The sequence below is a fragment of the Anser brachyrhynchus genome (assembly GCF_964034855.1).
Source record: "Anser brachyrhynchus genome assembly, chromosome: 12".
Lineage (NCBI taxonomy): Eukaryota > Metazoa > Chordata > Aves > Anseriformes > Anatidae > Anser > Anser brachyrhynchus.
The window spans coordinates 1,682,636-1,704,898 of NC_137707.1; the positions used below are offsets into that span (position 1 = coordinate 1,682,636).

The 22,263-nt window shown below is 68.3% G+C and overlaps 3 protein-coding genes across 4 annotated transcripts in view; 1 reads left to right on the top strand and 2 right to left on the bottom strand.

Annotated features, from left to right (window-relative positions):
- The first annotated feature begins 459 nt into the window (after positions 1-459).
- Positions 460-4,444, top strand: SLC22A31 (solute carrier family 22 member 31). Its single transcript, XM_080551823.1, has 9 exons — positions 460-933; positions 1,903-2,006; positions 2,077-2,231; positions 2,442-2,610; positions 2,877-3,010; positions 3,112-3,220; positions 3,307-3,518; positions 3,602-3,713; positions 3,808-4,444. The coding sequence occupies exons 1-9, from the start codon at positions 496-498 to the stop codon at positions 4,166-4,168; spliced, it is 1,794 nt and encodes a 597-aa protein (XP_080407949.1). The 5' UTR covers positions 460-495; the 3' UTR covers positions 4,169-4,444.
- A 153-nt stretch (positions 4,445-4,597) lies between these two features.
- CDH15 (cadherin 15) lies at positions 4,598-10,178 on the bottom strand. 2 transcript variants are annotated; one of them, XM_080551822.1, is made up of 14 exons: positions 9,708-10,178; positions 8,597-8,731; positions 8,204-8,359; positions 7,978-8,122; positions 7,717-7,877; positions 7,432-7,560; positions 7,137-7,322; positions 6,784-7,037; positions 6,482-6,624; positions 6,167-6,403; positions 5,847-6,086; positions 5,290-5,426; positions 5,043-5,198; positions 4,598-4,965 (listed from the first exon to the last, which is right to left on the bottom strand). In XM_080551822.1, exons 1-14 carry the CDS (start codon positions 9,756-9,758, stop codon positions 4,768-4,770), a joined length of 2,328 nt encoding a protein of 775 aa, XP_080407948.1. In that variant the 5' UTR covers positions 9,759-10,178; the 3' UTR covers positions 4,598-4,767. The 2 variants fall into 2 exon arrangements, with proteins under 2 accessions (XP_080407948.1, XP_080407947.1); XM_080551821.1 differs by having other exon boundaries at positions 7,432-7,877.
- A 4,070-nt stretch (positions 10,179-14,248) lies between these two features.
- The window catches only part of ACSF3 (acyl-CoA synthetase family member 3), a 58,298-nt gene continuing 50,283 nt past the window's right edge, over positions 14,249-22,263 (bottom strand). The window contains exons 8-10 of the mRNA XM_080552304.1: positions 17,635-17,769; positions 16,942-17,053; positions 14,249-14,542 (exon numbers count right to left, since the gene is read on the bottom strand). Coding sequence (XP_080408430.1) covers positions 14,425-14,542; positions 16,942-17,053; positions 17,635-17,769 — 365 coding nt within the window. The 3' untranslated portion in view covers positions 14,249-14,424. The remainder of the gene's footprint in view (positions 14,543-16,941; positions 17,054-17,634; positions 17,770-22,263) is intronic.

The following is a 22,263-nucleotide window of genomic DNA, read 5'->3' on the forward strand; positions in this document are numbered from 1 at the left end:
ATAAATTAGGAAAATAAATAAATAAATAAATAAATAAATAAATAAATAAATAAATAAAATAAAAAAATAAAAAAGGCTCCTTTGGGGGCTCGGCTGCTTCCTCCTCCTTCCCACCGCGCCCCCCCTCGCAGGGCTTCACCACGGAGCCCTCCTGGGGGGCCCAGCGCCCCCAGCCCCCGGAGGCTCGGCGGGGGCCGGGAGCACCCATGGGTGCTGGTGCCCGGCCCGGGGCAGCTTGGAGCAGCTCTCGGCCCCCCCCTGGACCCCCCAGGAGCAACCGGGGTGCGCGGGGGGGGCTGAGCCGGGAGGGGGGGGCACGACCCGGGCTGGGCTGGGAGGGGGGACGGGGGTCGGGACGTGGCTGGGGGGTGGTCGGGGGTCGGGACCGGGGGGGAGGACACAAGGAGGGGGCAGGACCGGGCCCCGGGGGCGGTGCCGCGGAGGGGCCGAGCCGAGCCGAGCCGTGCCCGCCCTCACCTGCCCGGCCCCAGCGGGATGGCGGCGGCGGGGACAGGGCCGGGGGCAGGCACCGGGGCGGGACCCGGCACCGGGACCGGGACCGGGGGTGGGGGGTCGAGGCCCCGGGGTCGCCGTGCCGCGGGGGGGTGGGCTCCGTGCTTGGCGCTGGCGCTGGGCTGGGCGCTGGGGTGGGCGCTGGGCGCGGAGCCCCCCCACCGCTGCCGCCCCGACGCCGCGCTCCTGCCGCCGCCGCTGCGCCGCCTGGCGGGGGCCGCCCTGCTCCGCGCCGCCGTCCCTCGGCTCCGCGGCGGCTGGAGCCCCTGCCAGCTCTACCGGTACCGCCCCGGCACCGCCACCGGCACCGCCACCGGCACCGGCACCGGCACCGCCCGCCCCGACGGCACCGGGCCGTGCACCCGCGGCTGGCACTACGCCCTGCCCGCCGCCGGGCTGCGCTCCAACATGGTCACACAGGTGGGGGGGGGGGGTACTGGGGGGGTACTGGGGGGGGGGAGATGTTTGGGGGTGTAGGAGGGGGGTCCTGGGGATGGGGGGGGCGGGGAGGATGGTTTTAGGGGGGTCCTTAGGGTTGGGGTCATAGGGGAGGGGTCCTGGGGATGGGGAGGTTGGGAGGGGTTTAGGGGGGTCCCTAAGTTTGGGGGGGGGTCCTTAAGGTTTGGGGTGGGTCCGGGGGTGTTCCCTTTGTTTGGGGGGGGGGGGGGTCTGGGGGTGTTTTCCGTGTTTGGAGGGGGTTGAGGGGATCCCTAAGTTTGGGGGAGCTGGGGCACTCTGATCCTGGATCAGGGTGGGGGATTCTGGGGAGTCCTAAGGGTCCCGGGGGGGTTGAGGGACTTTGGGGTGTTGGGAGGGTCTGGGGGTTCTCCAGGGTCTGGGGTGGTCGGGGGGGCCCAGAAGGGGCCTGGGCCTGGAGAGCTCGGGGGGGGGCACAGGCTGGGGGAGGCTGGAGGAGGTCGGGGGTCCCTGGGATCGTGGGTGCAGGAGGGGTCAAGGGGTGGCTGTGGGTTGGGGAGGCCTGGGGGGGCTGTGGGGAGGCCTGGGGAGGGTGTGAAGGGGGCTGGGGGGGGTACCTGGGGGACAAGCTGGGGGCCCCAGCAGGGGAAAGCCCTGGCTGTTCTGGGGGGCCTGGGGGACAGGAATTTTGCTTGGGGGATCCTGGAGACAGCTGAGAGACCCCCATGGGGGGGTCTTGGGGTGGCTGGGGGGCAGGGAGCTCTGCAGTGTTTGGGGGGGACAACAGGGACAGGGCTCTGGGGGCCACCAGCACCGCCCTGGACCCCACGCTTCTGCCTGGGGGTGGGGGCTGCCCAGAAGCCCCCTGACAACACGTGGGGCTCGTGATCCCCCCACGCCATCCGTCCCAGCCCTGCGGGCGGGGGGGGCTCTGCCGGAACCCCCGTGCAGACACATCCCCGTGGCCCGCAGTGGGACCTGGTGTGCGCCTCGCGCTGGAAGGTGCCCCTGGAGCAGACCACGCACTTGCTGGGCTGGACGCTGGGCAGCGTCGCCGCCGGCCTGGCCTGTGACAGGTAATGGGGGGCGGTCCCCGGGGTGCTCCCCCCATGGGGCACCCGGCCCAGCTCACGCCCGGCCCCACAGGTTCGGCCGCCGGCCCACCTTCGTGGTGTCCCTGGGGCTGGCCGTGCCCCTGGGGCTCGGCGTGGCGCTGGCCATCAGCTTCGTCATGGTCCTGGTCGCGCGGATGCTCTTCGGGGCCGCGCTGGCGGGCGCCTTCCTCTCCCTCTACGTGGCACGTGAGTGTGCTGGCGGGGTCTGGGGTGGAGGGGGAACGGGGTTTGGGGTGCTGCGGGGTTTGGGGTGCTGTGGGGTGCGGGATGTTCCAGCAAGTGGGATGCTGCAGGGTGCAGGGTGCTGCAGCATGCGGGGCGCTGTGGGATGCAGGATGCTGTAGGGTGCCCCGTGGCCATGGCACCCATGCTGCACCCCTTGTCGTCCCCCCCCAGGGCTGGAGCAGTGCGACCCCCCGCACCGGCTGGAGGTGACGATGGTGGCCGGCTTCTTCTGGATCGCCGGGGAGCTGCTGCTGCCGGGGCTGGCCGTGCTGTGCCGGGACTGGCGGGTCCTGCAGGGCGCCGTCACCATGATCCTGGCTCTGCTGGCCGCCTGCTGGTGGTAAGGACCCCCCCCATTTCAGGGCTGGTGTGCGCAGGGGGCCAAGCCATGCTGGGCAGCGCCCTGTCCCGGCACACCCTGCCCGGGGCTGCGGGGCATCAAAGCCGCCGGGGCTCTCCAGGCTCTCCGGGTAAATGTTTGCTCAGGTTTGAAGCCGAGGGTTTCCAGGCACAGCACGGCTCTGGGCCAGGCAGGGGGAGGCAGTGGTGGTGCTGGGGTTGGGGCCAGTCCCCGCGGACACCCCGTGACACCGCCGCTTGCCCCAGGTGCCCGGCGCTGCTGCTGGAGTCCCCGCGCTGGCTGCTGGCCACGCAGCAGCTCGAGAGGGCCAGGAAGACGCTGCAGGCGCTGGCCGAGAGCAGCGGCCGCGGTGCTGATGACCAGGGGAGCCTCATGGCGGGTGCGTGGGGGGTGTCCGGCAGGGCCCCCCCTTCCCAAACCGGCCGTGCTGGGGCTCTGTGGGGCTGTGCCCGCTCTAACCCGGTCCCACTGTGCGTGCAGAGCTGGAGACGCTGGCTGAGGGTTCCCCCCAGCCCCGCTACCACGCCGTCTGCGAGATCTTCAGCACCAGGGTGATCTGGAAGAACAGCGTCATCCTCGGCTTCACTGCGTGAGCAGGCGGGGGGATAGCGCTGGGGGGGGGGGTAGCGGCCCTAACCGGCCCCCCCTTACCCCGCTGAGCCCCCTGTCCCGCAGCTTCATCGGCTCCGGCATTCGGCACTGCTTCACCCGCAACCTGGCCCCGCACCTGCCCCGGTTCTCCTCCTACTTGGCGCTGGTGGGCGCCGAGGCGGTGGCCTGCCTCTTCCTCTGCCTCACCGCCGAGCGCTTCGGCCGCCGCGCCGTCCTCCTGCTCTGCACCGTCCTCACCGGCATCTCCTCGCTGCTGCTGCTGGCCCTCACCCAGTGTAAGGCCGGGGGAACGGCGGGACCGGGTGCTGGGGGGGTGCAGGATGAGCCCCCTGATGTCTGCTGCCCCCCTCCCCTCCAGACCTGCTGGACCTCATCGTGCTGACCCTGTCGGTGGTGGGCATCACCGCCTCGCACGCCGTCACCATGCTCAGCATCTTCTTCGCCAGCGAGGTGCTCCCCACCGTGGTCAGGTGAGGGGGGGAGCCGCCCCCTCCCCAGGACGCGGGCAGGACCCCCCCGGCACCCCCTTTTTCTGAGCGCTTCCCCCCCCCCCCCTCCCCGCAGGGGCGCCGGGCTGGGGCTGATCGTGGGGGCCAGCTTCGTGGGCAAGGCGGCCGCCCCCATCACGGCCATCCCCAACAGCCGCGGCTTCTTCCTGCACCACCTGGTGTTCGCCTCCTTCGCCATCCTCTCGGTGCTCAGCATCATGCTGCTGCCCGAGAGCCAGGGCCGCGGCCTGCCCCAGTCCCTGCAGGACGGCGAGAGCCAGCGCCGGCCCCCCCTGTTCCGCCGCCCCCCCCGCGAGGACCACCTGCCCCTGCTCGCCCCCCGCGGCATCCCCCACGACTACTCCCGCCTCGTCTCCTCCACCAAGCGGGCGCTGGGCCCCCGACACAGCCCCGCGGCCGCCCCCCCGCAGACGTAGCCGTGCCCCCCTCCCTGCTGCTGGAAGGGCTGTGGGGGGGGGCAAGCACGATGCTGGGACCCCCCCCCCGGTGCACCGGGCCCCCCCGTCGCCACGTGGCCCTGGGCGCAAAGCCCCAGGACGTGAGCGGTGGCTGGGCTGGGGGCTGCGCGCCCACCCCCCCGTCGGGGCCGGATCCTGCCCCAGGAGGAGCTGTGCTGGGAGTCCTGGGGCGGGGGGTGATGCCCCGGGGGGGGGCGGGTTGCAGGCTGCCAATAAAAGTGCCTTGTTTCTACACGGGCGGCTGGCGCGGCCAGGGTCCCGCCGGCCCCCTTGGCTGGGATCTTTATTGGGAAGGGACCGGGGGGGGGGTCTCTGTGGCCCCCCCTCCCCACCGGCACACTGCTCGCACCATCAAGGCTCTGCTGGGTGCGGGGTCCCTCTGCTGCTGCTCTGGGTGGGGGGGGGGGGGGCTCGTGGGGGGTGCAAAGCCCCTGCAGCCGGGCACCTGGTGCGTGCACGGAGCCTCCTCCTCTGGGCACCTCGTGCACACGCGTGTGCGAGACCCTTCCTGTCCCCAGCCCCCTGCTGCCGCCTCCCCCCCCCCCCCCAGCCCCCTGCTACTGCCCGTAGAGGTCGGCCAGGCGCCTGAAGCGGGGCCCCCACTCGCTCAGGTAGTCGTAGTCCTGGTCCTCGTCCGTCAGGCTGGAGACGATGGAGCTGAGCGGGCTGGCGACGGAGCCCGAGCCCTCGTAGTCGTAGATGAGGGCGGTGTCGTAGGGGGGCACGCTGGGGTCGCTGTCGGCCGCCTCCAGCCCCTGGGGGGACAGGGGACGGCATCAGCCCTGCTACGGAGGGGGGGGGGGCGCGGGGGGGGTGCCGAGCCCCGTCCCACCTCGTTGATGAAGTCCTCGATGTCCGAGGGGCCGCTGGGCAGCTTGCGGGGGGCCGAGGGGGTGCCGGAGCGCAGCGGGGCGTCCCTGCGCATCGGGGGCTTGGCACGGGGCTGCAGGAGCTGGGGGTGCCGCAGCTGGTTGATGTCGTAGGCGTCCTGCGGGGATGGTGTGTGTGGAGGGGGGGGGTCAGGGCTGTTGGGGCTGCGATGAACCCCCCCCCCAGCCCCCCTCCGGGGTGCCCCCCACCTGGTCCTCCTCGCCGCCGCCCTGCTCGTCGTAGTTGAGGATGTTGTCGCGCATGTCGTCCCGCGAGCGCTGCAGCAGCCCCTTGCGCAGCGCCCGGCGGCGCCCACGCACCTGCGCGGCCCCCAGCAGCGCCAGCACTGCGGGGGGAGCGGGTGGGCACGGGGCGGCACGGGATGGGACCCCCGGGGGGGGACGGGGTGTGGGGTATTGGGTAAGGTAGGGACGGGGATGGGGCTGGGATGGGGTGCTGGGGTGCTGGTAGGGGTTGCTGGGGGGGCTTGATGGGGGATGTGGGGTGGGGTGGGATGGGGTGGGATGGCGTAGCCAGGACTGAGCTAGTTTGATGTGGGACATGGGATGGGGTGGGATGTGACGGCCAGGACCAGGACAGGGTGGTGAGAGACACGGGTTGGGATGGGACGGGGTGGCCAGGACCGGGATGGGGCAGGGGGTGGGAGGTGGGACGTGGCGATGGAGCATGCTGCTGGGATTTGGGACACGAGGAGGGGTTGGGGTACCCGGGAGTGGGTATGGGGGCTCTGGGGGGTGTCACTCACGCAGGAGGAGGATGCTGCTGCCGAGGATGATCAGGAGGGCCTCGAGGGTGATGCCGGCCGTGGCGGTGGCAGCGGCCAGGACGCCGTCCTCGCAGGTGCCGTCGCGGCCGCAGGGGCACACCGACACGTTCAGCAGCTGCTGCTGCTCCCGCGGGGGGGTCCCCGAGTCCCGCAGCAGGAGCGGCAGCGAGTAGGGCCCCTCGGGCAGGTCCACCAGCACGGCCAGCACCGCGTGGGTCACTGCGAGGGGGGCACACGGGCAGGGCTGAGCAGGGACCCCCCCGTGTGACAGCAACCCCCCCGCCCCGGCCATGCCTCACCATTGAAGCGGGTGATGCTCCAGTTACGGGCGAGCTGGGGGTGCTGGGGGCTGAGCTGGAAGTGGAAGGGGGCGCCGTGGGGGGGCCGGTCATCGTCGGTGGCCCCCAGCAGCAGGCTCCCCCCGCGGCCCGGCCGCCCGCACACCATGCCGGCCGGCGGCTGCAGCAGGGGCGCGTGGTCGTTCACCTCCAGGATCTCGATGGAGAGGGTGCCGGTGGCGGAGAGCGGGGGCTCGGCTGGGCGGGGGCAAAGAGCAGAGGGGTCAGGGGGTGGCGGGGGGCACGGGGAGGCTCGGGGGGGGGGGTAATGCTCACCGTCATCACGGGCGAGCACCAGGGCGATGTACCAGCCGCCCTGCAGGAAGGCCGAGGGGTGCCGCAGCTCCCGCTTGGTGCGGACGGTGCCGGAGTGCGGGTCCAGCTGCAGCCAGCCCGCGGGGTCGTACAGCAGCGCGTAGCTGGGGGCACGGTGTGTGTGTGTGGGGGGGGGGGGGGGCACGCCGTCACCACCCCCCCCTTCCCAAAATACCCACTGCCTGCTGCACACCCGGGTGCCCAAATGCAGCGGGTGCCGGAGGCGTTGCAAAGGGAGCGGGCGCCCAAATTGCAGGACTCACGAGAGGGTCTGGAGCTGGCGCGTGTCGGGGTCGCTGGCGGTGTAGGTGGTGACGGGGGTGCCCGGGGGGGCCCCCTCCGGCACGCTGACGCGCCGCGGGTTCTCGCGGAAGACGGGCGCCTCGTTCACGTCCCGCACCCGCACCTGCACCGTGGCCAGCGCCCGCGGGCTGCCCGGGGCCGCCGGCTCCAGCGGCTGCTGGTTCTGCACCGACACCGTGAGCTGGAAGCGGTCCCGCACCTCGTGGTCCAGCGGCTGCCGAGGGGGGGGGCGGGGGGGGGACACGGGGTCAGCGGGGCTGCCAGCACGCACATCCCCGTCCCCCGCACACCGGGTGCCCCCCCGGGTGCCCACCTTGGCCACGGAGAGCACGCCGTCGTTGGTGTGGGGGTCGGTGTGGATGGCGAAGGCGCCCTCGGGGTCGCCCTCCAGGATGGTGAATTTGGCCAGCCAGTTGGGCGAGCCGGCCAGGTCCTTGTCGTGCACCAGGACCCTGCCCACGTCCACGCCGGCCGCCTGCTCCTCCACCTCCATGGAGAACTGGGGAGGGGGGGGAGCGGCACTGGGCTGGCATCTACCCCCCAGGATGGCACTACCCCGGGGGGTGTCCCCCCTCTCGTGTCCCCCCCTAGCCCGCCCCGGCCGCTACCTCCTCCTTGGTGAACTCGGGGGCGTTGTCGTTGATGTCCTCCAGGTAGATGACGGCCGTGGCGGTGGTGGTGAGCCCGTCCCCGGACATGTCGGCCGCCTGCAGCGTCAGGTTGTACACCCCCACGCTCTGCGGGGGGGGCGAGGGGGAGGCACTGAGCCCCCCAGCAGCCACAGGGACGGGGTGTCCGCCCCCCTCACCACAGCTGGCTCTGCGCATGGACCTACCCATGGCTCCTCCAGCCCTGGTACCCACTCCCGGTGCCCCCCCCCCCGTGCCCGCTACCTCTCGGTCGAGGCCGGGCCGCGCGGTGCAGATCTCGCCCGTGGTGGCGTTGATGCTGAACATGCCGCCCGCGCCCTGCTCCAGGATGGAGAACCGCAGCGCCGCGTTGTCCGTCTCGGGGTCGTCGGCGTCGGTGGCCTCCACCGTCATCACGCAGGTCCCTGCGGCCACCGGAGCGCCCCCGGTGGGTACCGGCATGGGGGCCAGCTCGTGATCCCCCCCCCACCACCACCACCAGCCCGGGTGCCCGCAGGGCCCCACCTGGCTCAGCGCCCTCCACCACGCGCCCCGTGAAGACGTCCTGGCGGAAGAGCGGCCGGTTGTCGTTCTGGTCCACCACGATGATCTCCAGGTCCGTGGGGTCCTCCAGCGTCACGCCGCCCAGGTCCAGCGCAAAAGCCTTCAGCTGGGGGCGCAGAGCGGGTGGGTCGGGGCTGGGGGGCGGAACTGGGGGCTATGGGCACGCACGGCCGGGCCGTATCCTTACCCGAAAGCGGTCGTTCTCCTCCCGGTCCAGCATGGCGTTGAGGAAGACCTTGCCGCTGAACTTGTCGATGGAGAAGATGCCCAAGGGCTCCTCGTCCACCCCCGGCCCCTTGATGCTGTAGATCACCCCCCCCGGCTGCTGCTTGTCTGACTTGATCTGCCCGGGGAAAGCGGGGCTGGGGTTGGGGCTGGGGGCCAACCCCCCGGACCCCTGGGGTCGCGGTGGGGGGGGTGCCTCGCCCCCAGGGCAGGGTGCACGGAGTGGGGGTCCCTGCACCCCAGGGGAATCGGGGCATGCCCGGAGCTCCATCCCCTCCATGGTGCATGGGGACCCCCTCGCTGGGGGGCCCTGTGCTGCCCCCCCACAGGGTCCCCCCCCTTTTTCCTTGCCTACCTGCACCAGGAGGTGGGGGATGCGCTTGTGGTTCTCCGAGACGCTGATGGGGGGGATCACCCAGGCCCTCTTCACCCGCCGGGGGCCCTCGTGCTGCCGCCAGCTGGGGGGGCTGCCTGGGGCCGTGCTGGCACCCTGAGGGGGGGGGACACAGCGCTGCCGAGAGGGACATGGGGCTCCCCTAGGGGCTTCGTGATGGCCACCCGCCCCCCCATGGTGGTGATGGGCACCCCAGGAAGGGGTCCGCAAATGATCCTGGCACTGCTCTGGGCACGGCCCCACACTGCGGCCAGGCTGTGCCCCCCCCGTGGTGGGGAGGAAGGGGCTGTTTGGGGCTGGCAGCGCCTGGCACGGCCCCAGCCCACGTCACCGTCACCGTGTGGATGTGGCAGCGAGGGCAGGGGGGGTCGGGCTGGGTGTGGGGGCATGAGGGGGGTCACGGAGCGGGGGGGCTGCAGCCAGGGCCGGGCTGGGGGCGTGTGGGGAGACCCCCCCCCCCACTTATCTGGGAGGCTGCTAGAGCTCGGGGAGGGTAGGGAGAGGGTGGTTGGACAATAGGGGGGCTGAGGGGGGGCTGCCCTGCGGGTCCGCTTGCCTTCCTTCCCCCCCCCAAAGCTACGGGGCCCAGGCCAGACCCCAACAGCCCCACATGGCTCAGGCCTGAGGCCGCGGTGAGGGGCACTGGGGGGGGCCGTGCGTGAACAGTGGGGTGGGAGGGGGCGAGGGGGGGAAATCCGGCACTGCTGCTGGGGGCGATGAGGGGAGCAGGGTGTTTCTGAGCACCCAGCCCCCCCAGCCTCCCTCTCGCTGCTCTCCAACCCACGCAATGTGCCGGAGCACCCCCCCTGCCCCGGCCACTGCCACGATCTGTGGGGTGGAAAATGGCCCAGGAGGGGCGCGGAGCCTGCGACACCCCCCGTCCCCATCCCCGGCACCCCCGTCCCCATCCCCAAAGCCCCCGTCTCCATCCCCAAAGCCCCCGTCCCCATCCCCGACACCCCCGGGGACGTGCTTCTGCGGGGCCTGGGCCCCATCCCAGCCACCCCCCCCGCACCAGCCCATTTTGGGGGGGGGGGGGGGGTTGCAGCCCCCCCCCAGCCCCATCCCTTACCCTGGCGCAGAGGGGGGCGAGCAGGCAGGCGAGCAGGAGCGGGGGCCCCATGGCCGAGCGGGCGCAGTCCGAGCCGCTCGCCGGCCCCGAGCTAAAATAACCGCGGGGCTGGCTGAGTGACAGCACATGTGCTGCCGAGCGGGCCGGGCCCCCCCCGGCCGGGCAGCTGGCCCCGCCGCCCCCCCCCCCCCCCGCCGCCCCCCGGCCCGGCCCGATGCTGCCCGGCTGCGCGCCGGGGGCCCGACGGGGCGGGCGGTGCGCATGGGAAGGACGGGGAGAGGGGGGTCCGAAGGGCTGGGGGGGCGCTAGGAAGGGGTCCCCGGGGGTGTACTCCCCCCCCCCCACCTCTGCCTGGCCCTTTGTGGATGGGGGCTGCGGGCCCCCCACCCCCCGGGCAGGGCGCTGGGAATGCGGCAGCTGCCGCCGGGTGCGCCCCGGGGATGCCGCGACGGGGCGGGCGGAGAGCCCCGGGCCCGCTGCTCCCCCCGCCAGGACGGTCCCGGCCCCGGCCCCGGCCCCGGCCCGGCATCGTCGCCCCCCCCCTCCTGTCCCCCTCCCGGGGGGGCCCTGCCCGCCCCCGCCCCGCCGGGCCCCCGCGGCCGCGTTCCGGGGCAGGTGCGGGGCCATCTGGGCTGGCGGCGGGCGCTGGGCGGGGGCCAGGGCGGGCTGCGAGAGGGGGGCAGCGGCGCGGCTGTGGCCAGCACCAGCCCAGCCCAATCCCAGCCCCATCCCCATCCCGTCCAGCCCCATCCCCATCCCCATCCCATCCCCATCCCCATCCCATCCCATCCCATCCCATCCCCATCCCCATCCCATCCCATCCCATCCCATCCCATTCCCATCCCATCCCATCCCCATCCCCATCCCCATCCCATCCCATCCCCATTCCCATCCCCATCCCCATCCCCATCCCCATCCCCATCCCCATCCCATCCCCATCCCCATCCCCATCCCCATCCCATCCCATCCCCATCCCCATCCCATCCCCATCCCATCCCCATCCCATCCCCATCCCCATCCCATCCCCATCCCCATCCCATCCCCATCCCATCCCCATCCCATCCCCATCCCCATCCCATCCCCATCCCCATCCCCATCCCCATCCCATCCCCATCCCCATCCCATCCCCATCCCCATCCCATCCCCATCCCATCCCATCCCCATCCCACCCCATTTCCCGGCCCCCCCCGTCCCGGTGCCGGTCCCGGAGCTCCGCGAGGCCGCGGCACCAGGGGGCAGCATCGCCCCGGCCACCGGCTCCGTGTCCCCGCACCCCGGGGGCCGCACCGGGGAGCGGCTGGGGGGGGGAGTGCCGGGCTGCAGCGGATCCCCTCCCCGCCCCCAGCCAGCCCCGCACCCCTCCCTGGGGACCCCTCCGGTTCCCTCCCGGCACAGCGCATCAGGAAAGCGCCGCGGGGCTGCCGCAGGGGAAAAGGGAAAAGGGCTGGGGGACGTGGGCCGGGGGATGCAGGGGGTCTTCTGTCCCCCCTCCCTAGCTCTGCACCAAAGCTGAGCGGCGGCAGGGCTGCAGGTGGCCGGGGGACAGCAGAGGGGACATGGAGCCATGCCACGAGTGGGTGAGTGTCGGGCACCAGTGACCCCATGGCACGGCTCAGCCCTGGCACTCGTTCTCCTGTCCCCGTCCGTCTGCCTGACCCCATCCATCCGCCCGCCTGCCCTGCCACCCCGCATCAGTGTCACAGCGGGGAGCGGCCCCGGTGGCCGTGGCTGGGGGTCCTGGCAGCTGACCCTGACCCTAATGCGCCGTGGCAGCGGGGCGGCCGAGCAGATGTTCCCTGCCACCGGCACCGCGGCGCGGGGACATGGGGCGCAGACGTGATGGGCTCTGACAAGGTGCCAGCGCCAGGCCGTGAGCTCATGCTGGTGGCACGGCTCCGTTCCCAGCGGGGCAGCGCGGCCCCTGACCCCCAGCCCCCAAATCCTGCCCCTTGAGCCCAGCCCAGCACAAGAGCTGCGGGGCTTGTGCCCAGCTGCGTCCCCAGCGAGGCACTGGGACCAGTCCTGCCCTAACGTGGGTGCAGCGGGAGCACGGGGGATGCGAGCAGCCGGGCGCGCTGAGCAGCGAGGTGCCAAATGCCGGCGCAGCAGCCATAAAGCCACTGGAGCTTCGGCTTTTATATGGCCATAAAAGATAATGTCAGCCGTAAAGCGCGAGCGCGGGGCCCGGCGTGCCGAGCCGTGCTGAGCCCAGGGCAGGGATGAGCGGCCGGGAGCACCCAGGGGACGGCCCCCAGCTCCCCGGGGACACCCCAACAAGGGGTGACCAGCACCGCAGGGCGCTGGCAGCTCGGGGCAGTGGGTCCCCAGGTGCCCCAGGGTGGCTCCAGGCAGGGGGACGCTGCAGCGGGGCCGGGGATCCTGTGGGATGTCCGTATCGGTGGTGCCGGAGTCGGGCGGCGGGGCTGGCGCATTAAGGATGCTACTTTGGGTTGTTTTTGTTGTTTTAATGGTTTTATTGCGCGGTGCCGGGCCGGGCCTGGCAGGCCTTAATGAAGGAGATTGATGGCTTAATAGCCTGTAGCCATTACGGGGTAATTGAATGGTTGTGTACATATGATCAGACCGTCAATGCGGACGTGGCTCGCAAGCAAAGTGACTGGAGCATCCCCGACGGATGTGGCACGGGGGGTGCAGAGCCCATGGCCCTGGGGACCCCCATTCTGTCCCCAATGTCCGGGCTGTGTCGGTGTCCCGGGGCCACATCCAGCAGCGAGGGGATGGAGCGGGGTCTCCAGGTTCCTGCAGCGGCACCAAGGCACCCAAATCTGTCCCTGGCCGGCTCAGCTCCAACCTGGGGCATGGGGCATGGTGACCAGGTGCTTTAACAAGGCTCTTAATAAACTGCTCCCATCTGTAGGGAGGAACGAGCTGGAGGGGCTGGGAGCTGGGGGGCCAGCCCAGAGGCCAGCCCCAAAGCCGGGGGTGCCGTGGCCACCGACCACCCTCCCTGCAGCAGCCACCCCCGGGGAGGAGACCCGGCGGTGCCGCAGCCGGTCCTGCTGGCGCCGGGGTGCGAGTCACACTACTCATTTCAGTGTGTGACAACCAGGTGTTTTACAGTATTTGCTACCTGTGATCATCCATCAAAGCAATCGATAGCGTTCCTGCAGAGTTTTATTAATGATCTTGTCACCAGGCTGGTGCTGGGTGCCTGGGGTTGTCGAGAATGATAGATCATTAAGAGCTTTTGCTGCTATTTATTCTCCAGTGACCTTGTCTCTCTCCATTGTTGCTTGCTTAAGAGTTATGAATGTGAGACATGATAATTTGATATTGATCTATTTGGTAAGTTAAAAAATTTACTGCATCGTTGATGTTTTAACAAAGGACCCGCTCGGTCCCTCCGCAGCCCGGCGAGGGCCGACAGAGCTCGGCTCTGACACCGCAGCGCAGCACGCTGATCACCCTCCCAGCTGCTCGGGGCTCCGCCGACCCTAACGAAGATATTTAATCAATTACCCATGCTCCCCATCCCTCTCACCCTTCCCAGTGCCCCATGGTTGGCAGGATGAGATGTGTCCCCCCCTTGTTCCTCTTTCTGTGCCGGGGATGGAGCCCCTGGTGCAGGAACCGTGGGGCACAGCCGCCGGCCCCCGTGGTGACATCGATCCGGCAGAGCGTGCACGAAGTCAAACAGGGACAAAGCTCCGTTTATAAAGGTAGGATCTATCAATACTGCCTGTCCTGCAGGAAATCGATGACCTTCAGACGTGTGCGCACACACACACACAGGCGTGCACGTGCAGTACGATTTGTGCTGCAGCTGCTCCCCGCTGCCTCCTGCACCCTGCTCCTGCTGTGCCCCCACGGCTGGTGGTGCCAGCACCCCGTAATTGCCCCGTGATGGGGCCCGGCTGCTGTGGAAGCACCTCGGTGGCAGAGGTGCTGTGGGTTTTTCAGCATACCCTGTATTCATTTGTGCATCTCATTACTGCTCCAGTTCCACGGGGAAGCAGAAGGCAGCGCTCGGTGGAGGCTGGGCGCGTGGGGTGTGCGCAGCAGGTTATGGGGTATCCCGGGGTACCCAGCCCCTTCGGCTCTCCCTCTGCAAGCCAAAGTTGATGAGCCCGTGGGAAAGGGCAGAGAGGGAGGCGAAATTACCGGGCACCAGCACAGCTGGCTGAGGACAGGGGTTTAACGTGAGGAGTGATTTCAGCTGGAGAGGAGCTGCATGCAGCCCGAGGCACGGCTACAGCAGGAATGGGGCCAAGCACCCAGTGGAGCAGGCAGGGAGCCCAGAGCCCTTCCAGCCAGGGTTTGGGGTGTCCACGGTGCAGAGAGCTGAGCCCCGCGCTCAGCCCTCACCTTTCTGCTTCTCACCTGTCCTATGTGTGCGTTAAACGGAGCAGCTTTGTACTGCAAGTGCCTGCTGGCAGCACTCAGACAAGGGTGGCAGTCTTGGCCCAGGCCCCCCAAATTCACCCCACTTTAATTCTATGTGCAGGACAGCCCTGGTCCTCCTGCACAGGGCTCCTGCACGAGGAGTGACCCCTGCAGCTCTTTAGCCAAGGAGAAGAGCGTGCAGGGTGAATCTCGCTTTTATTGGGCTTTGTTTCACGGACAGGAGTGCAGTGAGCCCAGACCTGCCCCTGCTGATCCCTGCTGGCACCCCATCAGCACCACTTCAGCCCCTGGAAATGGATGTGGCAGCGAGCGGAGCACCCCCAGGCTCCTGGTCCCTGCCTGAGGCCGTGTGCTAGGCCGGGTAAAAGCGCTGCAGCAGCTCCTTCTTGTTGACTTTTCCCATCTGGTTGCGTGGGATCTCCTCCACCACGATCAGCTCGGTGGGGATGGTGTACGGTGCCATGGTCTCCCTGCAACACAGACACGGAGCCGTTAAAGCTGACCGAAATCTGTGCTTCCAGCCCCTCCTGACACCTCTCAAACACTGCTGGACCCACAGAGGATCTGCTCTGAGGCTTTGCATCCTGTGTGCCACATCCAGCCCCATCGGTGTGGGCACTCCTGTGCTGGGTCGCCCTCGGTGCCTGTGCCCTGCCCATGTCCCGGGACACAGTGAGTACCGCGTGCCCCTGCAGCACCCCAAAACACCGCTCACCCCTCGCAGGGTGCACGAGAGCCTCCAGCAAGCGATCAGGAGGCAGCGCCGTTAACGGGGACTCCTCAATCCTCCCCGTTAGACGTGGCAGGGGAAAACAGCACCGTGGCACTAAGGATGCTGAAACCACGCCTGTCCCCATCCTGTCCCCACGCAGAGCCCCTCGGGGGCCAGCTCTGGGCCGTGCTGGTGACAGGGTGACAGCCTGTGTCACAGCCTGTGTGACAGCCCGTGGGGCTCTGCCTGCTGCAGGAGGGAGGCTGAGCTCGGCGCGCCGTCCCCGTGCCCTTTGCGGAGCGCGGGGGGAGGCTCTCCTGCCTTCTGTGCCGTGTGTCACCAGCCTGGGGCCGTGCCCAGCCCCGGCAGCGCGCTGGCAGCGGCTGTAACGTGAGGTGCCAAGTCTGCAGAGCCCTCGCCCGCCGCCACCAGCACCCCTGGCCAGATGGACGTCTCCAGCTCGGGGTGGCGCCTGGCGCCGGCAAGCGCGGCTGGGGGCCAGAGCTGCGAAATGAGTCACGCTGAAGGGGGACGTGTGTCTCCTGCCAGGGAGCGCGAGAAAAGGGCCAGGCAAATGTAAGTGACATGAAAAATAAAGGGGAGAGACGGGGAACGAGGGAGAGGCAGACGGGGAGAGCAGGAGCAGTGCCTGCAGGGAGCAGCGCTGGTGCTGGGCACCCAGCGCCGTGGTCACCTCGCAGCCTCAAGTGGGTTTTGCTTAAAGGGTTCTGGGGACAGCAGCTTCTCTCCGGGGACTGTCACGGCTGCAGGGGTAACGAGGGCCATGCCCACAGAGTGGGGATGAAGGATCTGCCGGAGACCCCAACGTCCTTGCCATGAAGCTCAGGGATGAGCAGCCACCGTGGGGTCCCACATGGAGAAGCCCCAGGCACCACACCAACCCAGGCAGACCGAGCCCGGCCACGAAGGGGAATCTCCACTCGCAGGAGGACATCAGCATGAAGAAACAAAAGCTGCTGGTGGCCGCGGGCTGCCTTGGAGGAGCAGGAGCCCCGGAGAGCCGGCAGCCAGAGGGTTAAGGCGTGCACAGCGAGCAGGGGTGGCAGCAGGAGGGATGCCCGGTGGGGTCCTGGCCCCTCTGCCCAAGCAGCACGGGTGCAGGTTTGGTTTCTTTGTTCGATTCTCTTCCCCCCACTACGCAACTGTTTAATCAGAGCAGCAGCCGGCCAGCTAGCATCTTCCTTGCATTTGCTAAATCGCAGTCCCCCAACTGTGATTTTTGCAAATCCAGGGGAAATCTTTAATTGGCTGGCTGTGCAGCCCCTGATGAAACAAGTGCTCCTGCCGCTTACAAAATAGCGCCAGCCTCGCCAAAAATATCCGCAGCCTGGAGGAGGGAGTTGCCAGGAAAAGAAAGAATCTGCTATTAAATATTTTGCTAATGGAATATTAGCGATAAACCTGGCGATTCTGCTTCCTGGCTCCAGCTTACACTCTCCTCCTCCTCCTGCAGCTGATGCCCCAGACCGCAGCGCTGGCTGCTCTTGGCCTGGTGTGAGCAATGGGGTTTGCAGGCTGACACCGTGCCGGATGGCCAGCTGCTGTCTGTGCCCTGCTCTCCAGAAAGGCACAGGTCCCTGCTGCTGCTGGGACTCCCCGTGAGGCCGGTGAGCCCCGGTGTCCCCCCCTCCATCTCCAGGCCCCTGGGCAGGGTCTCTGGGGTTAGCCGGGGCCCGCTCTGGGCCAGCTTCCAGCAGGTAGGGAGGCAGGCAGGGTGTCGTTGCAGCAGCCCTGGGAAAAAGCTGAGCAAATGGTCTCACTGCTCAGCAAACACGGAGCGCCCCTTGCCGAGCCCCGTCCGAGCACTCGCTCCTTGCTGTGCTTTGTCGGCGGTGAGCTCAGGGTTGCCAGAGGCCTGGCCCTGCTGCCGTGGGGGCGAGTCGTTTGTCACAGGTACTTTTGGGGTGAGAGACCCGTTTATTCCCATTATCTCCCGTGCTTGGCAACCTGCTGGTAGAAGCTGCGTCTCTGCCATTCCCAGTACCCGAGGCACAGCGTCACTGCTGCCAACCCTCTCTCCTACTCTGACACGTCCCCAGGTGAGGGTGCTGAGCCTTGAGGTGCTGTCCTGTCCCTGCTGCCCGCCCCGGCCCTGCCTGCGGTGCCCTCGCCGTGCTCAGCCCCGCTGCCTCTCACCTGGCCCACTCCTTCAGGGCGGTCACCGAGAGCATCTCGCCCCTGCGCAGCTGCACCACGGCGCTCACCCGCTGGCCCCAGACCATGTCCGGGGGCCCGATCACAGCCACGTCTGCAGAGAGAGCACAGGACTCGAGGTGAGGAGTGCGAGCAGGTCCTGGGGGCTCAGCACCGCGGTGAACTGGAGGAGCAGCGCGTGGAGGAGGATGGCACGGGATGCTACGGCAGGAAAACACCAGGGACTCCCCTGATGCTGCGATTTCCAGGGACAGAGCTTTGCCCTGAGGTAGGCAGGAAGCCCCACGGAAAGGCAGGAAGCCCCAGGGTTGGACTGACTCAGGGTCAGCAGGGGGATGCGATGTACACAGCGGTGTCGAGCCAGGGGCACCGCTTCCACCCCCTCGCGCAGGGTCACACGCAAGGTCAGCACAGATTTAATTACAGCCTCATTTCCAACGTCAGATGAGAGCTGCTGCTGACTTGGCACCCAGCTGTGAGCTCCATGGCTTCGGCCCCGAGAGACGACTGGTGGCGGGCTTCAAATGCCGCCCGCTCCTTGCCCAGACGAGGGCCTGATGATGGGAAGGCAGGGCAGCAGCCTCGGGGCACGAGCCCTCGGGTGGCCCCGTGCCTGCACCTCGGGACCAGGACCGGGCACGGCCCCAGGACCATCCACGGAGCCCCCGCACGTACCTGTGATGTGTGGGTGGGCGAGCAGCTGCCGCTCCACCTCCAGAGCGCTGATCTTGAACCCGCCGTTTTTGATGATGTCCACCGAGGTGCGGCCCTTGATCCAGTACACGCCGTCTTGGTAGGCTGCCGTGTCCCCTGGGAAACAACGGGGGCTGTGTCAGGGCCGTGCCACCAGCTCCCCCGTTTCTGCTGTCCCCCCCCCATCCCGCACCCAAGGCTCGGGTGGTGGCACCGTGCGCAGGAGCCGCACTCAGCACCTGCAGAGCCCCCGGGGTGGGTGCCAGCCTTCCCACCCAACAGCCTGCACCCGGGGATGCACAGAGGGGAGCAGGCATCCCTTTTCTGCAGGGGGGAAAGGGAAGAATAAGGCTGTGCAGCCACAAATCCTTTAACATGGAAGCAGTGGAAGGAGCCATCGCCGCAGGCGGACACACGTCCCAGCGCGCTCAGCACGGCGCACAGCAGCGGGACCAGCCTGTCCCCGGCTCCTGCCCGGCTGCTAGTGACACAAAATAGGGTGGGGGACGGTGTCAGGAAGAAGAGAGGGCCCGAAGTGAGACTTTGTCCTTCCTGGGGGGCGGGAGGTGGGGGAGAAGGCGTGTGGCAGGTGCGCTCCGGTAATTAGCCGCTCGCGCCGAGGCTGGGAAGATTGAGGAGAGAGGTCATGTCAGCACAACCTGGCTAAATGCTTAACAAGCTGTTGCACTTTGATAGCTACTTAAGATGATTACTCACATCCTGCTAATAGAGCCTTTGCCAACCGGGGGGTGAGGGGGTGAGGAGGGGGGGGGGCTCGGGACCTCGCATTTCTATTTCAGAGCCTTGATGGCAGCGCCGGGGGGCCCTCGGCAATACCCCGTGCTGCCCTAACGACACGCACCACCTTCGTGTCCATGCACCCAGCCTGCTCCCCTGCTGCAGCTTTGCACGCCGCTGGCTGGGGAGTGCAGGCACGGCGACGGCTCTGGCAGTGGGAAAAGAGCTCCCAGCAAAGGGTCCGCGGGCACTGCGGGGCTGCAGCGCCAACCCCGGAGCTGTGGGAGCTGCAGAGGGCGGCTCTCGCTGATGCCCTGTCCAGGTGCTTGTTCAGAGCCTGGGGAATGAGGGCAGCCCAGCACCCCAGACCGCAGCACCCGGTGGGCACGGAGCCTGAAGGACCCCTGAGCCTCTGGTTAGGGTGCAGGCTGTGCAGGGAGTGTGCCAAGTGCACCGGGTGAGCTCTGGGGCAGTCGAGACCTGGGGACTTCGTTGGGTGGCCCAGGGAAGAGCCTCCCCAACCCCTGCATGTTCCCCATTCCCCTCTCTCAGAGATGAGGTCCCCTCTCCTCTGGGGCCTCACGGTGTCACCCCACGGAGGCAGGTGATGCAGGTGCCCGCTGGCTGTGCAGCTCTACAAATCTAGTTCCCAGCTCACCTCTGACGCTCCGCAGGGACTGCACGTGGTGCATGCAGAGGCAGCGAACGCTCAGAGATTTACGGTGGCAGAGCAATGAAAAATCACAATCATCAGTTCTGAAATTTGGGCTGTTCCCCAAAAGAGTCGTGTCCCCGTTCAGCTGGCACATGCCAACTGCTGAGCAGCTCCTCTTGCTCAGGTCAGCCAGGAAATGATTAACTGTTCGTGTTGTTGCCTGCCTTCCTCTTGGCTCTCACACGGCCGTGGATGTTGGGAGCTGTCTGGAATATTTTAAAGTTGTGGGAGAGTTTGAAACCGGGACTCTCTGGGTATCTGGCTGCTTGGGGTTGAAAGGAATTCATGACTGCCGTGATAAACTGCCCTCTGTGTCCAGTAGCACTGTAGCATGTGTGACTGACACAGGGCTGGAGAGCAAACATTAATTAAAATGTGGCACGGGGGGACTGGAGAGGCACGAGCTTTCAGCAGCGAGATCAGGAGCTGCTTATGCATGCAGAGGAGACAGGGCGAGGAGAGGGAATTCAGCGCTGGTTCAATGACATACAGTGCCCGTGCTGCTCTTCAATGTTTAAGCACACCAAAGCTGCCACATTTGCATTTTCCTCCATTTCAGGACGGGGAGAACGGCCCGAACAGCGGGCTGGGCGCACAGGCGGGAGGTGTCCCGACACCAACCGCTGCGGCCACCCGGCCGGCTCACTCCCGCATCTTTCCTTACACCTGAACCCACGGCTGCGTGCCCTTGGGTGGGTGGTCTGTAGGCGAGGTGTCGGCCATGGCTGATTTCTCTGCTTTGCAAAGCAAGCTGCTGCAGGAGCAGCCCGGGCACCAGGGCAGCGAACAGCCAGGGCCACGCGTTTCACCACGATCCCTTCTCCGCACCGCACGAAGCGGCACGCACGAGCCCGCGCGCCGCCTGGCTTCAGACAGTATTTCCAGCTCGGGAAGTCTCCGTGTTTCGCTTGCAGCAGAGGGACCCTGGCACGATGTCGGGGCACGTCAGCGCCACAGCAAAACACCTGAGCTGGCGGCAGCCCGAGCTCCCGGCCCCGCAGACTACCTGCGCCGGCTGTGCCGCGCGAGGCGGGCGCTGTGCCGGGGCTGGCACAGGAGCGGGGTCGCTGTGCTGGGTGCCGTGCCAGGCTGGCTCAGCTGGGCAGCAGCTGGCTCCGGGCTGGCCGATGCCAGCGTCCCCACACGGCCGTCCCCTGCCGTCCCTAGCACGGGCAGGGGCTGCTGGCGGCTGCCCCCGGAGGTGTGTGCCCTGTGCTAGAGATGTGCCGCTGCTGACTGCCAAATGTGCTCCCCGAGCCGTTGCCCCCCAAATGTTCACTGTGCAGCAAGGGGAGGGGGTGACAGGTGACAGGTGACGGTCACTTCGGAGGGAGCATGGGTGGGGGGAGCTCAGCTGGAGAGGAGCCCCCCTCCTCGGTCCCTGTGGCCCCCCAAACACCGCTCTACGTGGACACCCTCCAGCCCCATCTGCGGCGCTCCCAGCCCTCCCGGCACGGCAGGCGTTTCGTATCATTGCTATGATTACAGGGAGCTCCTGGATGAGCTCTGTAACCCCCCCGTCTCTCGCTTTCTGTCTCCTCTCTCCTGCCCTCCGAGCGCCAGGGCCCTGCTGTCACTCCCCGCGCTGACAGGAGGGAGCTTGCTGCGCGTGGCGCCGCGGGGGCCGCCGTCCGCCGAGGACGGCCGCGTTACCCTCTGCCCCGCGCCATCTGCCACCGGCCGAGCACACCAGGACGGCTCGAGCGCCGCGCAGCCGGAGCGACAGAGCGCGCCACGGCTTCCAGGCCGGCAGGGACCTCCCGTGCCAGCCAGACTGGTTAAAAGGATGCTGCCGTTTGCTTAATGGCTCTCCCCCACATGCTGCCTCTGAACGGCGTGAAGAGCGCCGTTTCCAAACCTGATGCTGCTCCAAAGCCCCGTGGCAGGAGCTGCTCGCTCCCCACCCCCTGCCCCGGGTCTCTCCATGCCCGGCGTGCCCAGCCCTTGGTGCGGCGGTGCTCCTGCCCGCGGCCCTGCCGCCAGCATCGCGCTCTGTCCCCACGGCTCCCCGCGTTATTCTGCTCCATTATGCAGGCTCCCAGCTCCGCAGGGCTGCAGCTTGCTGTTTCTCACCCAGCAGCCTCCAGGCGTGTGTGGGTACCTCCTCCCGGGCTGGCTGGGGACGCCGGAGGTGACGGGTGGCGTTTCTGAGCAGAGGATGGAGCTCCCCTGCCGTGAGATGACACCGCCTTCCAAACCATGTTTCTGCTGACCCCCGCTTTCCAGCTGGCCGTGCCGGTGGCTTGCAGCACGGGGACAGGAGGGGTGTGTGGACGTGGTTGATAAAACCCCCGGCTCAACACCTGTGTGGTCCTGCTCCTGAGCGGGGCAGGACAAACGTCCCCGTGCCCAGAGCCCCCCCGCAGCAGGGAGGCGGCGGCAGCGTTCCTTTCCTGCACGGGGAAGGAGCTTTTGGGTGATGAGAAGGCTGCAGCCTGTGACACGGCCACGTCTCCACCTCTGCTCCCCCGGGACACCTCCGCCGGGCCCCTTCCGTCCAACAAAGCAGCGGCAGAAGGAGCCTTCGTGCGCCGCACAGCGCCGGCGCCCGGGCGCAGCTGATGCTGGCGAGGCCACGGGATTATTGTTTCCCTGACAGCAGCCGTCACTGCTACCTTTGGATTTGTTTCAAGACGCTCAGCGGGCATCTGTTCCGCGAGATGTTAAAGGCTCTGCCGAGCTGCATGCTGCGGAGGCTCCTGCACCAGTTGAGCTGGGGGGGGGGGGGTGCCGTGGCGGGGTGCTCAGAGGGTGCTGCGTGTCACAGGCTGCAGGGCTCTGAGCCACCGGGAGGGACGTGCCTGCTGGCACCCGCAGGAGCCCGCTGTGGACATCCCCACCAGCCCACAGCCCGCGCTGTGACCACCCCCCACCGGCACAGATCAGCCCCCGGAGGCCACAATCCGGCACGAACCATGCTACTGGTGCTGAGAGGCATGAAAGGCCTTTCCCAGCCTGCCTTTGTCTTAAAAAACGAGGCTTTGGGGGTAAAGCGTTTCTATTTATAGGGAAGGGCTGGCCGCAGAGAGTCACTTGGAAATGCTCCTGCACTTCAGGTGCGTGCCTTGCCCAGGCAAACTCTCCGAAGCGGCCAAGCTGCAATGGAGACCCTATTTCCCAACCATGGCCCCAGAGATTTCTGCAGCGTTCCTCCAAGT